At 40.3% G+C, this 17,606-nt stretch overlaps 1 protein-coding gene across 2 annotated transcripts in view; it reads right to left on the bottom strand.

The window, feature by feature from the left end:
• LOC130165603 (ATP-binding cassette sub-family C member 4-like) overlaps window positions 1-17,606 on the bottom strand; it is a 33,372-nt gene that overhangs the window by 11,644 nt on the left and 4,122 nt on the right. For both annotated transcript variants that reach the window (XM_056370998.1, XM_056370997.1), the window contains exons 3-23: window positions 16,665-16,785; window positions 16,273-16,497; window positions 16,082-16,171; window positions 15,389-15,552; window positions 15,039-15,164; window positions 13,098-13,347; window positions 12,563-12,670; window positions 12,337-12,426; window positions 12,040-12,231; window positions 11,696-11,790; window positions 11,260-11,346; window positions 11,066-11,162; window positions 10,711-10,920; window positions 10,423-10,560; window positions 10,072-10,109; window positions 9,802-9,917; window positions 9,416-9,562; window positions 9,188-9,267; window positions 8,950-9,100; window positions 8,741-8,860; window positions 8,497-8,607 (exon numbers count right to left, since the gene is read on the bottom strand). In XM_056370998.1, coding sequence (XP_056226973.1) covers window positions 8,497-8,607; window positions 8,741-8,860; window positions 8,950-9,100; window positions 9,188-9,267; window positions 9,416-9,562; window positions 9,802-9,917; window positions 10,072-10,109; window positions 10,423-10,560; window positions 10,711-10,920; window positions 11,066-11,162; window positions 11,260-11,346; window positions 11,696-11,790; window positions 12,040-12,231; window positions 12,337-12,426; window positions 12,563-12,670; window positions 13,098-13,347; window positions 15,039-15,164; window positions 15,389-15,552; window positions 16,082-16,171; window positions 16,273-16,497; window positions 16,665-16,785 — 2,756 coding nt within the window. The remainder of the gene's footprint in view (window positions 1-8,496; window positions 8,608-8,740; window positions 8,861-8,949; window positions 9,101-9,187; window positions 9,268-9,415; window positions 9,563-9,801; window positions 9,918-10,071; window positions 10,110-10,422; window positions 10,561-10,710; window positions 10,921-11,065; window positions 11,163-11,259; window positions 11,347-11,695; window positions 11,791-12,039; window positions 12,232-12,336; window positions 12,427-12,562; window positions 12,671-13,097; window positions 13,348-15,038; window positions 15,165-15,388; window positions 15,553-16,081; window positions 16,172-16,272; window positions 16,498-16,664; window positions 16,786-17,606) is intronic.

Here is a 17,606-nt window from a genome sequence, read left to right as displayed (position 1 = left end):
TTTTTGACATTTTTACGCCTTAGTATACTGTGACGTTTTGTGCCATTTTTATGCTCTACTATACTATGACGTTTTTTGCCATTTTTATGCCTTATTATACTATGACGTTTTGTGCCATTTTTATCTTCTACTATACTATGACGTTTTTTGGCATTTTTATGCTGTACTATACTATGACGTTTTTTGACATTTTTATGCCTTATTATACTATGACGTTTTCTGGCATTTTTATGCCTTATTATACTATGACGTTTTTTGCCATTTTTACGCCTTAGTATACTGTGACGTTTTTTGACATTTTTACGCCTTATTATACTGTGACGTTTTTTGACATTTTTACGCCTTAGTATACTGTGACGTTTTTTGCCATTTTTACACCTTAGTATACTGTGACGTTTTTTGCCATTTTTACGCCTTATTATACTGTGACGTTTTTTGACATTTTTATGCTGTACTATACTGTGACGTTTTTTGACATTTTTACGCCTTAGTATACTGTGACGTTTTTTGACATTTTTATGCCTTAGTATACTGTGACATTTTGTGCCATTTTTACGCTCTACTATACTATGACGTTTTGTGCCATTTTTACGCTGTACTATACTGTGACGTTTTGTGCCATTTTTACGCTGTACTATACTATGACGTTTTGTGCCATTTTTACGCTGTACTATACTATGACGTTTTTTGCCATTTTTACGCTCTACTATACTATGACGTTTTTTGACATTTTTACGCCTTAGTATACTATGACGTTTTTTGACATTTTTACGCCTTATTATACTGTGACGTTTTTTGACATTTTTATGCCTTATTATACTGTGACGTTTTGTGCCATTTTTATCTCTACTATACTATGACGTTTTTTGACATTTTTACGCCTTATTATACTGTGACGTTTTGTGCCTGACTATACTATGACGTTTTTTGACATTTTTACGCTGTACTATACTGTGACGTTTTTTGACATTTTTACGCCTTATTATACTGTGACGTTTTTTGACATTTTTATGCCTTAGTATACTGTGACATTTTGTGCCATTTTTATGCCTTATTATACTGTGACGTTTTGTGCCTGACTATACTATGACGTTTTTTGACATTTTTACGCTGTACTATACTGTGACGTTTTTTGACATTTTTACGCCTTAGTATACTGTGACATTTTGTGCCATTTTTACGCTCTACTATACTATGACGTTTTGTGCCATTTTTACGCCTTATTATACTGTGACGTTTTGTGCCTGACTATACTATGACGTTTTTTGACATTTTTACGCTGTACTATACTGTGACGTTTTTTGACATTTTTACGCCTTATTATACTGTGACGTTTTTTGACATTTTTATGCCTTAGTATACTATGACGTTTTTTGCCATTTTTATGCCTTATTATACTGTGACGTTTTGTGCCTGACTATACTATGACGTTTTTTGACATTTTTACGCTGTACTATACTGTGACGTTTTTTGACATTTTTACGCCTTATTATACTGTGACGTTTTTTGACATTTTTATGCCTTAGTATACTGTGACATTTTGTGCCATTTTTACGCTCTACTATACTATGACGTTTTGTGCCATTTTTACGCTCTACTATACTATGACGTTTTGTGCCATTTTTACGCTCTACTATACTATGACGTTTTTTGCCATTTTTACGCTCTACTATACTATGACGTTTTTTGACATTTTTACGCCTTAGTATACTATGACGTTTTTTGACATTTTTACGCCTTATTATACTGTGACGTTTTTTGACATTTTTATGCCTTAGTATACTATGACGTTTTTTGACATTTTTATGCCTGATTATACTGTGACGTTTTTTGACATTTTTATGCCTTAGTATACTATGACGTTTTTTTGAAATTTTATGCCATACTATACTATGACGTTTTTTTGGCATTTTTATGCCTTACCATACTGTGACGTTTTGTGCCTGACTATACTGTGACGTTTTGTGCCATTTTTATCTTCTACTATACTATGACGTTTTGTGCCATTTTTACGCTCTACTATACTATGACGTTTTGTGCCATTTTTACGCTCTACTATACTATGACGTTTTGTGCCATTTTTACGCTCTACTATACTATGACGTTTTGTGCCATTTTTACGCTCTACTATACTATGACGTTTTTTGACATTTTATGCCTTATTATACTATGACGTTTTTTGCCATTTTTATCTTCTACTATACTATGACGTTTTTTGGCATTTTTACGCCTTAGTATACTGTGACGTTTTGTGCCTGACTATACTATGACGTTTTTTGACATTTTTAAGCCTTAGTATACTGTGACGTTTTGTGCCATTTTTACGCTCTACTATACTATGACGTTTTGTGCCATTTTTACGCTCTACTATACTATGACGTTTTTTGCCATTTTTACGCTCTACTATACTATGACGTTTTTTGACATTTTTACGCCTTAGTATACTATGACGTTTTTTGACATTTTTACGCCTTATTATACTGTGACGTTTTTTGACATTTTTACGCCTTAGTATACTGTGACGTTTTTTGACATTTTTACGCCTTAGTATACTGTGACGTTTTGTGCCATTTTTACGCTCTACTATACTATGACGTTTTTTGACATTTTTACGCCTTAGTATACTGTGACGTTTTGTGCCATTTTTACACTCTACTATACTATGACGTTTTGTGCCATTTTTACGCTCTACTATACTATGACGTTTTTTGGCATTTTTACGCCTTAGTATACTGTGACGTTTTGTGACATTTTTACGCCTTAGTATACTGTGACGTTTTTTGACATTTTTACGCCTTATTATACTGTGACGTTTTGTGCCTGACTATACTATGACGTTTTTTGACATTTTTACGCTGTACTATACTGTGACGTTTTTTGACATTTTTACGCCTTATTATACTGTGACGTTTTTTGACATTTTTATGCTGTACTATACTGTGACGTTTTTTGACATTTTTACGCCTTATTATACTGTGACGTTTTTTGACATTTTTATGCCTTAGTATACTGTGACGTTTTGTGCCATTTTTACGCTCTACTATACTATGACGTTTTGTGCCATTTTTACGCTCTACTATACTATGACGTTTTTTGCCATTTTTACGCTCTACTATACTATCACGTTTTTTGACATTTTTACGCCTTAGTATACTGTGACGTTTTGTGCCATTTTTATGCTCTACTATACTATGACGTTTTGTGCCATTTTTACGCTCTACTATACTATGACGTTTTTTGACATTTTTACGCCTTATTATACTATGACGTTTTGTGCCATTTTTACGCTCTACTATACTATGACGTTTTTTAGCATTTTTACGCCTTAGTATACTGTGACGTTTTGTGCCTGACTATAATATCACGTTTTTTGGCATTTTTATGCTCTACTATACTATGACGTTTTTTGACATTTTTACGCCTTAGTATACTATGACGTTTTTTGACAATTTTACGCCTTATTATACTGTGACGTTTTTTGACATTTTTACGCCTTAGTATACTGTGACGTTTTTTGACATTTTTACGCCTTAGTATACTGTGACGTTTTGTGCCATTTTTACGCTCTACTATACTATGACATTTTGTGCCATTTTTACGCTCTACTATACTATGACGTTTTTTGACATTTTTACGCCTTAGTATACTGTGACGTTTTGTGCCATTTTTACGCTCTACTATACTATGACGTTTTGTGCCATTTTTACGCTCTACTATACTATGACGTTTTTTGGCATTTTTACGCCTTAGTATACTGTGACGTTTTGTGACATTTTTACGCCTTAGTATACTGTGACGTTTTTTGACATTTTTACGCCTTATTATACTGTGACGTTTTGTGCCTGACTATACTATGACGTTTTTTGACATTTTTACGCTGTACTATACTGTGACGTTTTTTGACATTTTTACGCCTTATTATACTGTGACGTTTTTTGACATTTTTATGCTGTACTATACTGTGACGTTTTTTGACATTTTTACGCCTTATTATACTGTGACGTTTTTTGACATTTTTATGCCTTAGTATACTGTGACGTTTTGTGCCATTTTTACGCTCTACTATACTATGACGTTTTGTGCCATTTTTACGCTCTACTATACTATGACGTTTTTTGCCATTTTTACGCTCTACTATACTATCACGTTTTTTGACATTTTTACGCCTTAGTATACTGTGACGTTTTGTGCCATTTTTATGCTCTACTATACTATGACGTTTTGTGCCATTTTTACGCTCTACTATACTATGACGTTTTTTGACATTTTTACGCCTTATTATACTATGACGTTTTGTGCCATTTTTACGCTCTACTATACTATGACGTTTTTTAGCATTTTTACGCCTTAGTATACTGTGACGTTTTGTGCCATTTTTATGCCTTAGTATACTGTGACGTTTTGTGCCTGACTATAATATCACGTTTTTTGGCATTTTTATGCTCTACTATACTATGACGTTTTTTGACATTTTTACGCCTTAGTATACTATGACGTTTTTTGACAATTTTACGCCTTATTATACTGTGACGTTTTTTGACATTTTTATGCCTTAGTATACTGTGACGTTTTTTGACATTTTTACGCCTTAGTATACTGTGACGTTTTGTGCCATTTTTACGCTCTACTATACTATGACGTTTTGTGCCATTTTTACGCTCTACTATACTATGACGTTTTTTGACATTTTTACGCCTTAGTATACTGTGACGTTTTGTGCCATTTTTATGCTCTACTATACTATGACGTTTTGTGCCATTTTTACGCTCTACTATACTATGACGTTTTTTGACATTTTTACGCCTTAGTATACTGTGACGTTTTGTGCCATTTTTACGCTCTACTATACTATGACGTTTTTTGCCATTTTTACGCTCTACTATACTATGACGTTTTGTGCCATTTTTACGCTCTACTATACTATGACGTTTTGTGCCATTTTTACGCTCTACTATACTATGACGTTTTCTGGCATTTTTATGCCTTAGTATACTGTGATGTTTTTTGCCATTTTTACACTCTACTATACTATGACGTTTTGTGCCATTTTTACACTCTACTATACTATGACGTTTTGTGCCATTTTTACGCTCTACTATACTATGACGTTTTCTGGCATTTTTATGCCTTAGTATACTGTGACGTTTTTTGCCATTTTTACACTCTACTATACTATGACGTTTTGTGCCATTTTTACGCTCTACTATACTATGACGTTTTCTGGCATTTTTATGCCTTAGTATACTGTGATGTTTTTTGCCATTTTTACGCCTTAGTATACTATGACGTTTTTTGACATTTTTACGCCTTAGTATACTATGACGTTTTGTGCCATTTTTATCTTCTACTATACTATGACGTTTTTTGGCATTTTTATGCTCTACTATACTGTGACGTTTTTTGACATTTTTACGCCTTATTATACTGTGACGTTTTTTGACATTTTTACGCCTTAGTATACTGTGACGTTTTGTGCCATTTTTATCTTCTACTATACTATGACGTTTTTTGACATTTTTACGCCTTATTATACTGTGACGTTTTTTGACATTTTTACGCCTTAGTATACTGTGACGTTTTTTTGACATTTTTACGCCTTAGTATACTATGACGTTTTGTGCCATTTTTACGCCTTATTATACTATGACGTTTTTTGACATTTTTACGCCTTATTATACTATGACGTTTTTTGCCATTTTTACGCCTTATTATACTGTGACGTTTTTTGACATTTTTACGCCTTAGTATACTGTGACGTTTTGTGCCATTTTTACGCTCTACTATACTGTGACGTTTTTTGACATTTTTACGCCTTAGTATACTATGACGTTTTGTGCCATTTTTATCTTCTACTATACTATGACGTTTTTTGGCATTTTTATGCTCTACTATACTGTGACGTTTTTTGACATTTTTACGCCTTATTATACTGTGACGTTTTTTGACATTTTTACGCCTTATTATACTGTGACGTTTTTTGACATTTTTACGCCTTAGTATACTGTGACGTTTTGTGCCATTTTTATGCTCTACTATACTGTGACGTTTTTTGACATTTTTACGCCTTATTATACTATGACGTTTTATGCCATTTTTACGCTCTACTATACTGTGACGTTTTGTGCCATTTTTACGCTCTACTATACTGTGACGTTTTTTGACATTTTTACGCTCTACTATACTATGACGTTTTGTGCCATTTTTACGCTCTACTATACTATGACGTTTTGTGCCATTTTTACGCTCTACTATACTGTGACGTTTTGTGCCATTTTTATCTTCTACTATACTATGACGTTTTTTGGCATTTTTACGCCTTATTATACTGTGACGTTTTTTGACATTTTTTGACATTTTTACGCCTTAGTATACTATGACATTTTTTGACATTTTTACGCCTTAGTATACTGTGACGTTTTGTGCCTGACTATACTATGACGTTTTTTGACATTTTTACGCCTTATTATACTATGACGTTTTGTGCCATTTTTATCTTCTACTATACTATGACGTTTTTTGGCATTTTTATGCTCTACTATACTATGACGTTTTTTGCCATTTTTACGCTCTACTATACTATGACGTTTTTTGCCATTTTTACGCTCTACTATACTATGACGTTTTTTGCCATTTTTACGCTCTACTATACTATGACGTTTTGTGACATTTTATGCTCTACTATAATATGACGTTTTTTAGCATTTTTACGCCTTATTATACTGTGACGTTTTGTGCCTGACTATAATATCACGTTTTTTGCCATTTTTATTCCTTATTATACTATGACGTTTTCTGGCATTTTTATACCTTAGTATACTATGACGTTTTTTGACATTTTTATGCTCTACTATAATATGACTTTTTTTGGCATTTTTATGCCTTATTATACTATGACGTTTTTTGAAATTTTATACTATACTATGACGTTTTACCATCCATACCTTCAGCTGTAACACAGCCAAAATGATCAGCAAATCAAAAAAGTAAAGAAAATGTCCAAAAAAGGACAGAGGGACCCCTGAGGGTTAATAAATCCCATGAACCGCTATTTAAATTACCACTATTATGTTTTTTTCTGTGCTAAATTTAACATTACTGGGGAGGAGAGCAACGCGACTAGAAGTGACAACGAGAGAGGGCTAGTAGCTTCTCCTCTCCTCTGTCTCAGCGGAGACCGTCACAACTTCATTCACTCTTTTAACAAAACAAAAAAAAAGCAACAAAGGAAGCAGTAAATGGACTTGCATATTTAAGACCTAACTAAATGTCATTTAAGACCTAACATGCGGCTAATGTAAAGCTAGCAGAGCTTGGAGAGTTGGTTATCTGGTTGCTAGGCACACGCAGGTCAGCTGCCGTTGCCATGGCAATGTGAAAATCTGCCCAGAATTTGGCTTCTACATGGCTTCAAACAAACATTTGGCGGAAGAATAATAAACCCGAAACAGAATATTAATAGATGCCCCGAGGCACTCCTCTAGCTGAGCACCCGTGCTACTAACAACAACAACAACAACAACAACAACAACAACAACAACAACAACAACAACAACAACAGCAACAAGTCTCCATTTAAACACTCCAAAGCGCACGGTCTACACTTCATGGCGCAAATCTATGTCACTTTTCACTATTATAATGGCGGGAAAAAACGGTTCCAGCTCCAGGCTCGTGCTTCTACGTGACTCCACTCAGTCTCTTCATTAATCACGGGAGAGCTCTGCCAACCAGCCAATCACAGCGCCATCCCCCGTGCCCTTTAAAAGCCAGGCGGCGCACTTGCAACGTGGCGCATTGATAGTACAATGACGCAGTGACGTCACTGCACAAAGCACGTTATAATGTCACATTATGACATGTGTAAATACGTTTTCGGTTCATTATGAAACTTTGCTAACATACATTTAGCCCAGCTGCTGCTGCTGCTGCTGCTCACTGTGCGCATGCGTTTACTGTTCAATAGCTTTCCGCTGCCTCAACATATCAATGTGCCTCACCACAGCACGCGCATGGACGCACAGGTGCCAACTAGCTGCAGACGGAACACAGGTCGGATGTTGTGTGACGCGGGTGCATACCTCCGGTCACACAGCGCAGCGTGCCGGAGAGACGGCGACACCTGATCAAATACACCTCATAGATCTCTGTGTAACGTCTCGTGTCGGCTTTCACCCCGTCGTTTTCATGGATTTCACACCTGTCTCCACGCGGGGTTGAAGAAGGTTGGTCGTGGACAGGAAGTAGATCAACGCACCGGGTTTTCGGCTGCTCCTGGGCAGGACAAGTATTCCTTTCTTTTTCTTCTTTCTTTCTTTGTATTTTTATTCAACTGTCAACTCTGAACTGAATTTATAAATCCTCCTTATGTTGCATCTGCACAAACACAAATCCTGCTACACTCACCTGTCCTTCAAAAACCTGTGACAGCTGTAATAAACTGTGACTGAGCAGCGAATCCCTGTCACACGAGCTCTAATCAACTCAACGGGTTCTCACCATCTCTGAGTAAGATGCAGCCGAATGTGGTGAAGGTGATGAAGAGGGAGCAGATGCTGTCGAGGCGAAGAGCGAACCAGCGGGACGTCATCAGGAACAGGAACCAGGCCTCTGAGGAGAAGAGCGCAGACACACGGGAACAGGTACGTCACCAAACTGACTGGAATCGTTACACCTTCTTATGTCACCTGCAGTCCCACTTTAAAAACAACTGAGCAGCTGAAAGGGTGAAGCGGAGTCTGACCCGAGTGCAGGTCCTGATGGGCGTCGAAGGATTTCCTTAACCTCTCCTCGGCTCTGAAGGCTCGGATCGTCCACAGACCCTGAAGAGACGAGGACAGGTGGGAGAAGACGGGACTCCGAGCTGCGGGAACACATCATAAACATCTGTTTCTAACACACACACAGTCATTTAGCTTCCTGTTTCAACCCTCGTCGCCCTTCGTAACCTACTTGTGGACTCGAGGCGTTTGACGTCCCGTGACGTGCTGAGGTAGAAGCGTCTCAAGTACAGGAAGATGAACAGCAGAGGAACGACGGGGATCAGGATGAGAGGGATGACCGAGGCCGCCACCGCCACCACGCCCACGTTCTGCAAGAACAACTACAGAACAAGAACCACGCTGACGCTTTCATCTACGACTAAAACATCTGGAAGCAGAGAACAGACAGGGAGGTAATAATGTCTCACTTGATAGAAGTCCACAAAGGTGATGGGTAACATCGAGTCCATCTGGCTGATGTCTTTGGAAAACCTGTTGAGAATTCTTCCTGCAAAGCGGATAAAAGCAAAATCAGACATGAAGTTGATCATATCTTATATCTGGTACTCACTGCATGTAAAACCTGAGGTGCACGAGCCAGGAAGTGACTGAGTGACATGAACAACCGGCAGGTTTTGAAGAGGTGGTGAACTCACCGATGGGATTGGCGTCGAAGAAGGCGACGGGCGTGCGGAGGACGGCGCTGAACATGTGGTTGTGCAGTTTCTGAGCTGATCTCACCAGCCCGTGAAAGATCACTAAGCTCCTGGCGTAGCCGAACACCACGGCGACTGCAGTCAAACCTGGAAGCAGAAGCATGTGTCACACCTGTTCTCATATATATATATATATATATATATATATATATATATATATATATATATATATATATATATATATATATATATATATATATATATATATATATATATATATATATATATATATATATATATATATATATATATATATATATTATATATATATATATATATATATATATATATATATATGTTTTACACCTGGACATGATGGAGCTCACCTGAATAAACACCGAGGTAAAACGTGAGGTCGAACTCTTGATCTGAGTGAGTAGCATTCACTCCATTTCTGATGCTAACAGCTGTGGCCGTGCTGTTGAAATACATCTCTCTCACCCTGTCACACACACACACACACACACACACACACACACACACACACAACACACACACACACACACACACACACAGTCAGAGAGAGAAAAGATCATTCAGCAGGTTCACAAACAGTAACATAAACCACATGTAAACGTCAGATGTGAAGAGCTCACCAGTAGACCAGCCACCAGTCCTGCAGGATATAAGCAACCTGTGGATCGACACAGAGTTCAGTTCAGTAGCTGCATATTCACAATAAATCAGGATCTATCAAAAGAAGTGTGTGATGGAAATGTTGAGTTTGTCTCTAGAATTACAGGAAATGAACCTGAAGGAAGGACGAGGAATTATTTATTATTTGATGTACACATTTATGTATCTGCTCATCTTTTGGTACTTGGATGATTTGTGTTCATTATTAAATAGTGACCCTGTTGTCGGGTTACAGGTGTGACACTGTGCAGCTGTGAGAAGGAGCTCCAGGTGTGAGTGTGAATACTCGAGGCCGGTGAGCCTCGGCTTACCTCGGCCACGACACTGAGCAGCACGATAACCAGTAAGACCACGATGCTGCAGCCTGTGGTGAAGTACTTGAGATAAATGTGACCGGCGACGTCTCCTTCCATCCGACTCTCCTCTGCCGCGGTGCAAACTGTTTCAACCTGCAAAAAACAGGCTGTTAACGACCCACATCTTCACCACAGTTCAGCTTAAAACAAGCAGAATGGAAATCACACAAAAACAGACACTGTGCAATTAAAAGGGTGGTAAGTTACTTTTGCAAACTCATTTTATTTTGAAAATGTACTCACAGGAAGCTGGTCTGTGCAGTTGCTCTCCTGCAGCAGGAGGCTGCTGTGGGAACCGTGCGAGTGGTTCATCTTCTGGCTGTGTAACGACAGTTTGTCCAGGTCGGCCGATCGAGCCCATTGCTCCTGCTCCTCGTCACTCCTCAGCATAGACACTGTGTCCGGATGGGAGGAGCACAGCTCGCTGTAGGAACCCTGAGCCGTCACGTGACCCTGAGACACACACAGGAACAAAACATGAAGTGTAGAATTAAAGAAAACAAACTGCACATTTTCATTCTCTTTAGAAGAGCAAGCTGAAAGCGCCGTCTGAAGTGCAACAAGCGGCAGCAGGTGTCTGTGAATGTGTTGCACAAACCTCCTTCAGGACCAGGATCTGGTCGGCGGCCCTGAGGTGCTGCAGCTGGTGTGTGACCAGGACACGACACTTGTTCTTCAACAGGCCGCAGATGCACCTGCTCGTGAACACACAGACACATTTCGTCCGACACTTTCTACACACTACAATTTTAAGTTCAGCTGTGCAGCACAAGGCGACAGGTGATCACTCACTGCTCAAAAAGATGTTTCCCGACCTCAGCGTCCACTGCGCTTAAAGGATCGTCCAGGAGGTAGATGTCTGCGTCCTGATACACGGCCCTGAAACACACACACACACACACACACACACACACACACACACACACACACACACACACACACACAGTTTAGTGTATGAAGATTAACAATCTTGACGAGACAGAAATTTAATGAAATGTACGTGGACTGTAACAACAGGCCCCAGACTATTACTAACCGTCCTCCTCTGGATTCAGACAAACCTGACCTTGTGCACACCTGCACAAATCAACCTAGCATGTTGCTACATGTTCCCTCCCCCAGAACCCCGAGGGGAGCAGCCCCACAGACAGACACAGTGATGCCTGACATGCTGCTTCACTTCCTGGTCCATGTGAATGCAGACTTTCTGGTTGTGACTCCCTCCTACCTGGCCAGGTTGATACGAGCTTTCTGTCCCCCACTGAGTGTGGCCCCTCTGTCCCCGATCAGCGTCAGGTCTCCGTCCGGGAGCAGCTCCAGGTCCTGCGCTCAAAGATGAAAAACAACTCAAACTCTGACTGAACACCTCGGCTCTGGATTCAAAGTCAGACGTGTTGACACAAACTTCCTAATCTTCTGACTTCCACATCAGTGACAAGACATACAAACAGAAGAGATCATTTCTACTCGCTTCTATTGACAAACACAATCAGAGATAACATTGGACTTCCAATATGGCCGCCACAGAGTCTGCTCCCTCCATCAGCTGACAGGGACCCGCTCACACCCCACCTTCTTTAGAGCGCAGGCTCTGATGACTTTCTCATACCGCTGGAGGTTCAGCTCCCTCCCGAACAGGATATTACTGCGGATGGTTCCCGGAAACACCCAGGGCTGCTGGGACGCATAGGTCAGCTGACCTTTGACCTTCAGACTCCCCGTGTCCTGAGGCAGCTCTCCCAAGATGGCGCTCAGCAGGGAGGACTGGTGGGAACACAAACAGAGTCAACACTTTTCCCTTTGTTGGTGGTCAGGTCAACCGTGTCCCTGTTAGCCTGAAGCTAAGCTTGTTTACACAGGTTCACTCACCTTCCCGGCCCCCACTGGTCCAATTACAATCAGGAGTTGGTGTGACATCACGCTGACGGAGACATTTTGGAGAGATGGAGCGTCCGAACTCTGACGGGAAACATTTAGAGAATTAAAAAGAAAACAAGTGTCAGATCTGAAATCATGTAAAATCAATTTGAAAACTACATTCAGGTTTTTAGTACGCAGGTGCGCTCGCTCCTCATTTCAGAGTTGAAATATTCACCTTATCCCAGTAGCAGGTCAACTTCTCAATCTCTATGGAGCTTTCCTCCTTCCCCTCCAGAGGCAGCCCCGAGGTTTTTCTCTCCACCTCTTCCAGCAGGAGGAAACTCTGGGAAGACGTTAATCAATATGGTTTCTGTTTGCAGTGGTTTCGTTTTAACTCTCTACAACGTCAAACTGCTGCTTCTCAAAAACACACAATTTTTAAACATTCACTGCGATGACAGATTCCTGGAAGTCACTAAAGAAGCAAGGTATGTAATGTGTAACTAAACATTCAGCAAGCACTGCAGTAAATCCTTAAAATGGCTAAAGGTCACATGTTTTCTTCTTCTACTGTGTTTTATTTGAAGTGTTTGATCCATAAGAAGAAATATTAAAAAGAACCAAAAACCATGTCAGTGTAGTTTTACATCTCCTCTCTCAGGCGTCTGTCTGCAGCTCAACAGGTCAGAGAGCCAATCAGGAGAGAGGAGGCTCTGATATACATGTTAAACAAAGTGACTGATTCAACCGATTAAAGAAAACAGAAGTACCGAGATCCTCTGGACGCTGACCGCGGTCTCCGACACCTTCTCCACGGCCAGCGGGAAGAACAGGGTGACCGTGAGCTTGATGGTACCGTAGAGGGACACGGTGACAAACACGCTGCTGGCGGTGATGGCGTTGCCCAGGAGGGCGTAGACGGTGAAGGTAATGAAGACGATGATCTTGCTGCTGGCGAAGAAGGAGGCCATGTTGAGTCCTCGGAGGTAGGAGCTGTACAGTATCTGACGGATCTCTTTCCTGGGAACAGACGACAACACGTACAGAATTTAGATTCATGCTTTCATGTTGTAAAGTTTTGAGTTTCTTTGAGGGTTTGCAGGAACTTTTTTAAAAAAAGGAATGAGGATTTCCTGTTTTATTTACTGCCACACATTCAGCCATTCAATATCTTTATCAGGCACAGATAACTTGACCTCTTTACAAAGTATTACCCTTTTCTTTCAGCTTTAAGCTTCATGCTTTCATGTGTAAAGCCCTTCTTAGGCGCTGAGCCACGACCACCAACTTTCAAAGCAGTGATTTATTTCAGTGGATGGAAACTCCACTTTCATCGTTTGATCTGTCGTTTTTTATGGAGTGATGCTGCTGTTGATCATTTCCACTTGAACACTTTAAAGAGTCAAGATGTTATGTATTTATTTTCTTTTTATCTTTCTACATCACTTCAAACTGCAACTCGAGTCTCACAAAGCGTAGTCGGATCAGGACGGATATTTGATTTTCAATAAGTTTGGAATCTTTTCTGTGTGTGTGTGTGTGTCTGTTTCTTTTCAAGGCACATGTGGGTTAAATGCTCAGCTATGTGAAATATTCAGGGAGAACAGACTCTTTTCCCCCCTCAGTGCATACCACTGCTTCATATGAAGTGTCCTCAGGCGAAATCCACGTTGCTGTAAAAAGAAAAAACGTCAAGATGCTTCGATTCTTTTTCCAGATGAAGATGGAGCTCTTTGCTTTCACCGTTACTTCATAAACACCGTGGGTAATGTTGTTTTTGGTGACATGTCGCTTCGTGTCAATGATTTCCATGTAAGTTCCTAGAAAGGAGTTGGATGTGTAACTGAAACAACTGTTAACGTGACACCATTAATCCATTATGACACACTCTGCCCCTCGGACTGTAAAGTGTTGTTAGAAGGGGTTTCTATCTTCATCTGGCCGGACATGAGTGTTCAGCGTGTTTTAAAAAAGTCAAATAAAGCAAACACTTCACTCAGCTTCACTTTTACTGCTGGAACCAGCTGACGGCTGATAATCCTGACAAACTACTCGTCAACGTGAACAATCTTTCTGTCAAAATATTTTGTCCTCAGTGGAAACGGACTGACAGCTTAATTAATGAAACATAACAATTAGAGCCTCATTTTCACATTGCACCGTGTCAAAACACTTAAGAGGTTCCCGAGGACCATAAATCATGAGCAAAGTCTAAAAGTCTCAGCCTTATCCTCAAGATTTATTCGCCTTTAGCCTAAAATGTGAACTTTGTGGTGATAACTGATCCTGCCATTTTCTGACCTCACTAAAGGGCAGCACACACCAGCGGTGCTGAACCTGCCTGAAACACCCACACCTGCTGTCTGTTAATGATATACTGTGTGTGTGTGTGTGTGTGTGTGTGTTCACCTTAACTGTGCAATAATTCATCCTAGAGTAAGCTGCTTTCATTTAAACATTTGCTCTGACAGTTTGTGTGACAACACCTGATCCTAATGGTTAACACTTCTGATCCACAGCTGTACATTCACCTCCAGTTTGCACCAGCTGTCACTTCTTTCATCGCTCATCCAGTTTGTTTTGGTTTGACTCATGATTCATCAGAAAAATATCCTGATTAGCAAGAGGGCAAAACTAAATGTTGGAACACGTCCTGGCAAAAACAACTGTCCCAGCAAACACATTCCAGTAGATATTATTTCTGTCCTCACCTTCTGACTTCAGTAACCAGAGCTGAGAACGGCTTCTCCCAGGCGTACATCTTGATGATCCTGACGCCGGACACCACCTCGTTCATGATGCGAATTCTATTGTCAGTAAAGACGGACGTTTTGCTCCTGCAAAAAATAAAAAATAAAATAAATAAATAAAATATTTTGCTTCCTAGTGGTCAGATAGAAGAAGAGATGGAAGTCGCAGGAAAGGCGGCGACCACAATCCCCTTCCTAGAGTCACAGTGTTGAAAAATGGCCACTGAAGAACATTATGATGTCACAGTGAAGTTGACCTTTGACCCTTTGGATATAAAATGTAATTATGACGCAGTTTAACTGGTTCCTACCTGAAGATGCCAAAGAGTTTTCCGAACCAGGTCTGCACGGGCAGCATGAGGGCGACGGCCGCCACGCCCGCCAGACACGTCGGGCCGATCTCGTACCAAAGGAAGAAGACGATCACCATCGCTTGTAGAGGCCCCACCCACAGGTAGTGCAGGTTGAGTGTAATCTACGCGCACACCAAAACATTTACATTTTTTTCTCAATTGTCAGCACTCATAAATCTCACAGGTCTCACAACCTCTTTCAAACATTTACTCAAACAAACAAACTAATAAAAAAAAAAAAGGCTTCGAGCCGACAAGGTTAAATGTTAATGTGATTATCGTTAGCTAATACGTATTCAACCATTATCTCTTTCTCAGATTAAATCGAAGGCAACTGGACTTGTATTTGTCTGTGGAAGACGTTTCGCCTCTTATCCAAGCGGGAAAGGACCCAGGTATTTAACCTCTTAAATACCTGGGTCCTACTCCACTTTCTTGGTCAGACTAGTGCGGACTAGAGAGACCAATACATAGGAACTGATGAAGCCGCTTGGATAAGAGGCGAAACGTCTTCCACAGACAAATACAAGTTGCCTTCGATTTAATCTGAGAAAGAGATAACTATGACCTGGACGAATGAGAACTTGCTCAGACGTATTCAACCATTGTTAACCGTTGTACCCTTCAGTCAATCATTTATTGTTGCGTCACCTCATCGAAGCGGTTGACATCATTCGAAAGGAGGTTGACAATCTGTCCGGTGGTGGTTTGTCCCATGGATTCACTGCTGAGAGCCAGAGCCTGAGGGGGGAGGGGGAGGGGGAGGGGGAGAGTAGGACTCTTTAAGACTTGGAAGCATATTTCTAAAGACGTCTTTGAATTCCGCCGAATCTTTCACTTACCTTCCTGTATATCATGTGACACATGGCCACTCGTATCCTCATGCCCATTTTCTGAACCTGGTAGAAGTAGAGATGTTGGAGGATAGTCAGGGCGAAGGCGGAGAGGGACATCGCGGCGGCGTAAACGCAAACCGTGCAGAGACTCCTACGGTCGTCTGGGTCGTAATTCTCAAAGTACAGGATTATTTTCCCCAGTAGCAGCGACTGGATCACTTTAATGGCCTCCTTTTCAAGACAAAAAACACAGGGATGAGAAATACACATTAGGCCGTGAGATCCTGGACGTGGGAAGAAGAGTCACATTAAAAACTGGTTGCTGCTTGTTGTCTCACGCCACAGTTACTCAAACAAGAATCCAACACCTGACATTAGCAGAAACAACATGAACACACCAGTGTAAATGTGAACAACCCAGCCGCGGCGTAGGACCTCCCGTAGCACCGGATGAGGACGCTGGTGAGGTTCGGTTTCCGCAGTTCCTTCGTGGCCTTTTTAACTTCGTGGTCCCAAAGTCTGCAACAGAAAAAACAACAGGTAACAACATTGATTCGACGTACAACTGATTGGTTTCTGGGAAAAGCAAGTGATACCCAACTTCTTTTTGTAATTAAAACCTGAGGAACATCAAGTAACCAAAACATGAGATAACGTCACAGTTTTCACTTTCCTCTTCTTTACAAACACTGGTGTGTTTGGGATCGTCGAGATGTTGGAAAACTCCTCTCCCGCAGAGAGTCCTGAGACCGGGAGTCACCCTTTCATTCGGTATTTGGATAAACAAACTTGGTTCAACCCTGCCAAACAAATTCAATTTGGTTTGATCCGACCAAAGAATGTGCTTCTTCTTGGCGTCTTCACACAGTCTGATCAGTCACTGAAACACCAGTTTCCCACATACCAACCTTAAACAAAGTCAAAAGCACTGACACTTCTGTTTTTCAATGCAAGGCTGTGGCTTCTGTTATTGACAGTGCGGCTCTTCCTGTAGCTCCTGATCACTGCGTTCAGGCAGCTCCTCAACACGTGGAGCCGTGCTGCTTTTCGACACAACCCAGACCAAAAACTGAACAAGCTGCTTCTTTTATGACTTAGAATCTTTTTTATTTAATTATATATATATTCCTTCACCAGAATATATATCTACTTTTAGCCTAAAAAGTAAGATTCCCCCCCTTAAAGCTCTCATTGATTTATTCAAACTCCAGGTCACATTAAAGCCAAAACTACGACTACAACTGAAACATAATTTCATCAAGTCTCTACGTTCTTGGCAAAATAAATGTGCTTGTAGTTTCTGAAACTGCTCAGAAAAAAAAACCATGGTCTTCCCGTTT

This window comes from Seriola aureovittata, chromosome 24 (assembly GCF_021018895.1).
Source record: "Seriola aureovittata isolate HTS-2021-v1 ecotype China chromosome 24, ASM2101889v1, whole genome shotgun sequence".
In the NCBI taxonomy this organism is placed as follows: domain Eukaryota; kingdom Metazoa; phylum Chordata; class Actinopteri; order Carangiformes; family Carangidae; genus Seriola; species Seriola aureovittata.
This window is presented reverse-complemented; position numbering and strand designations above follow the sequence as displayed.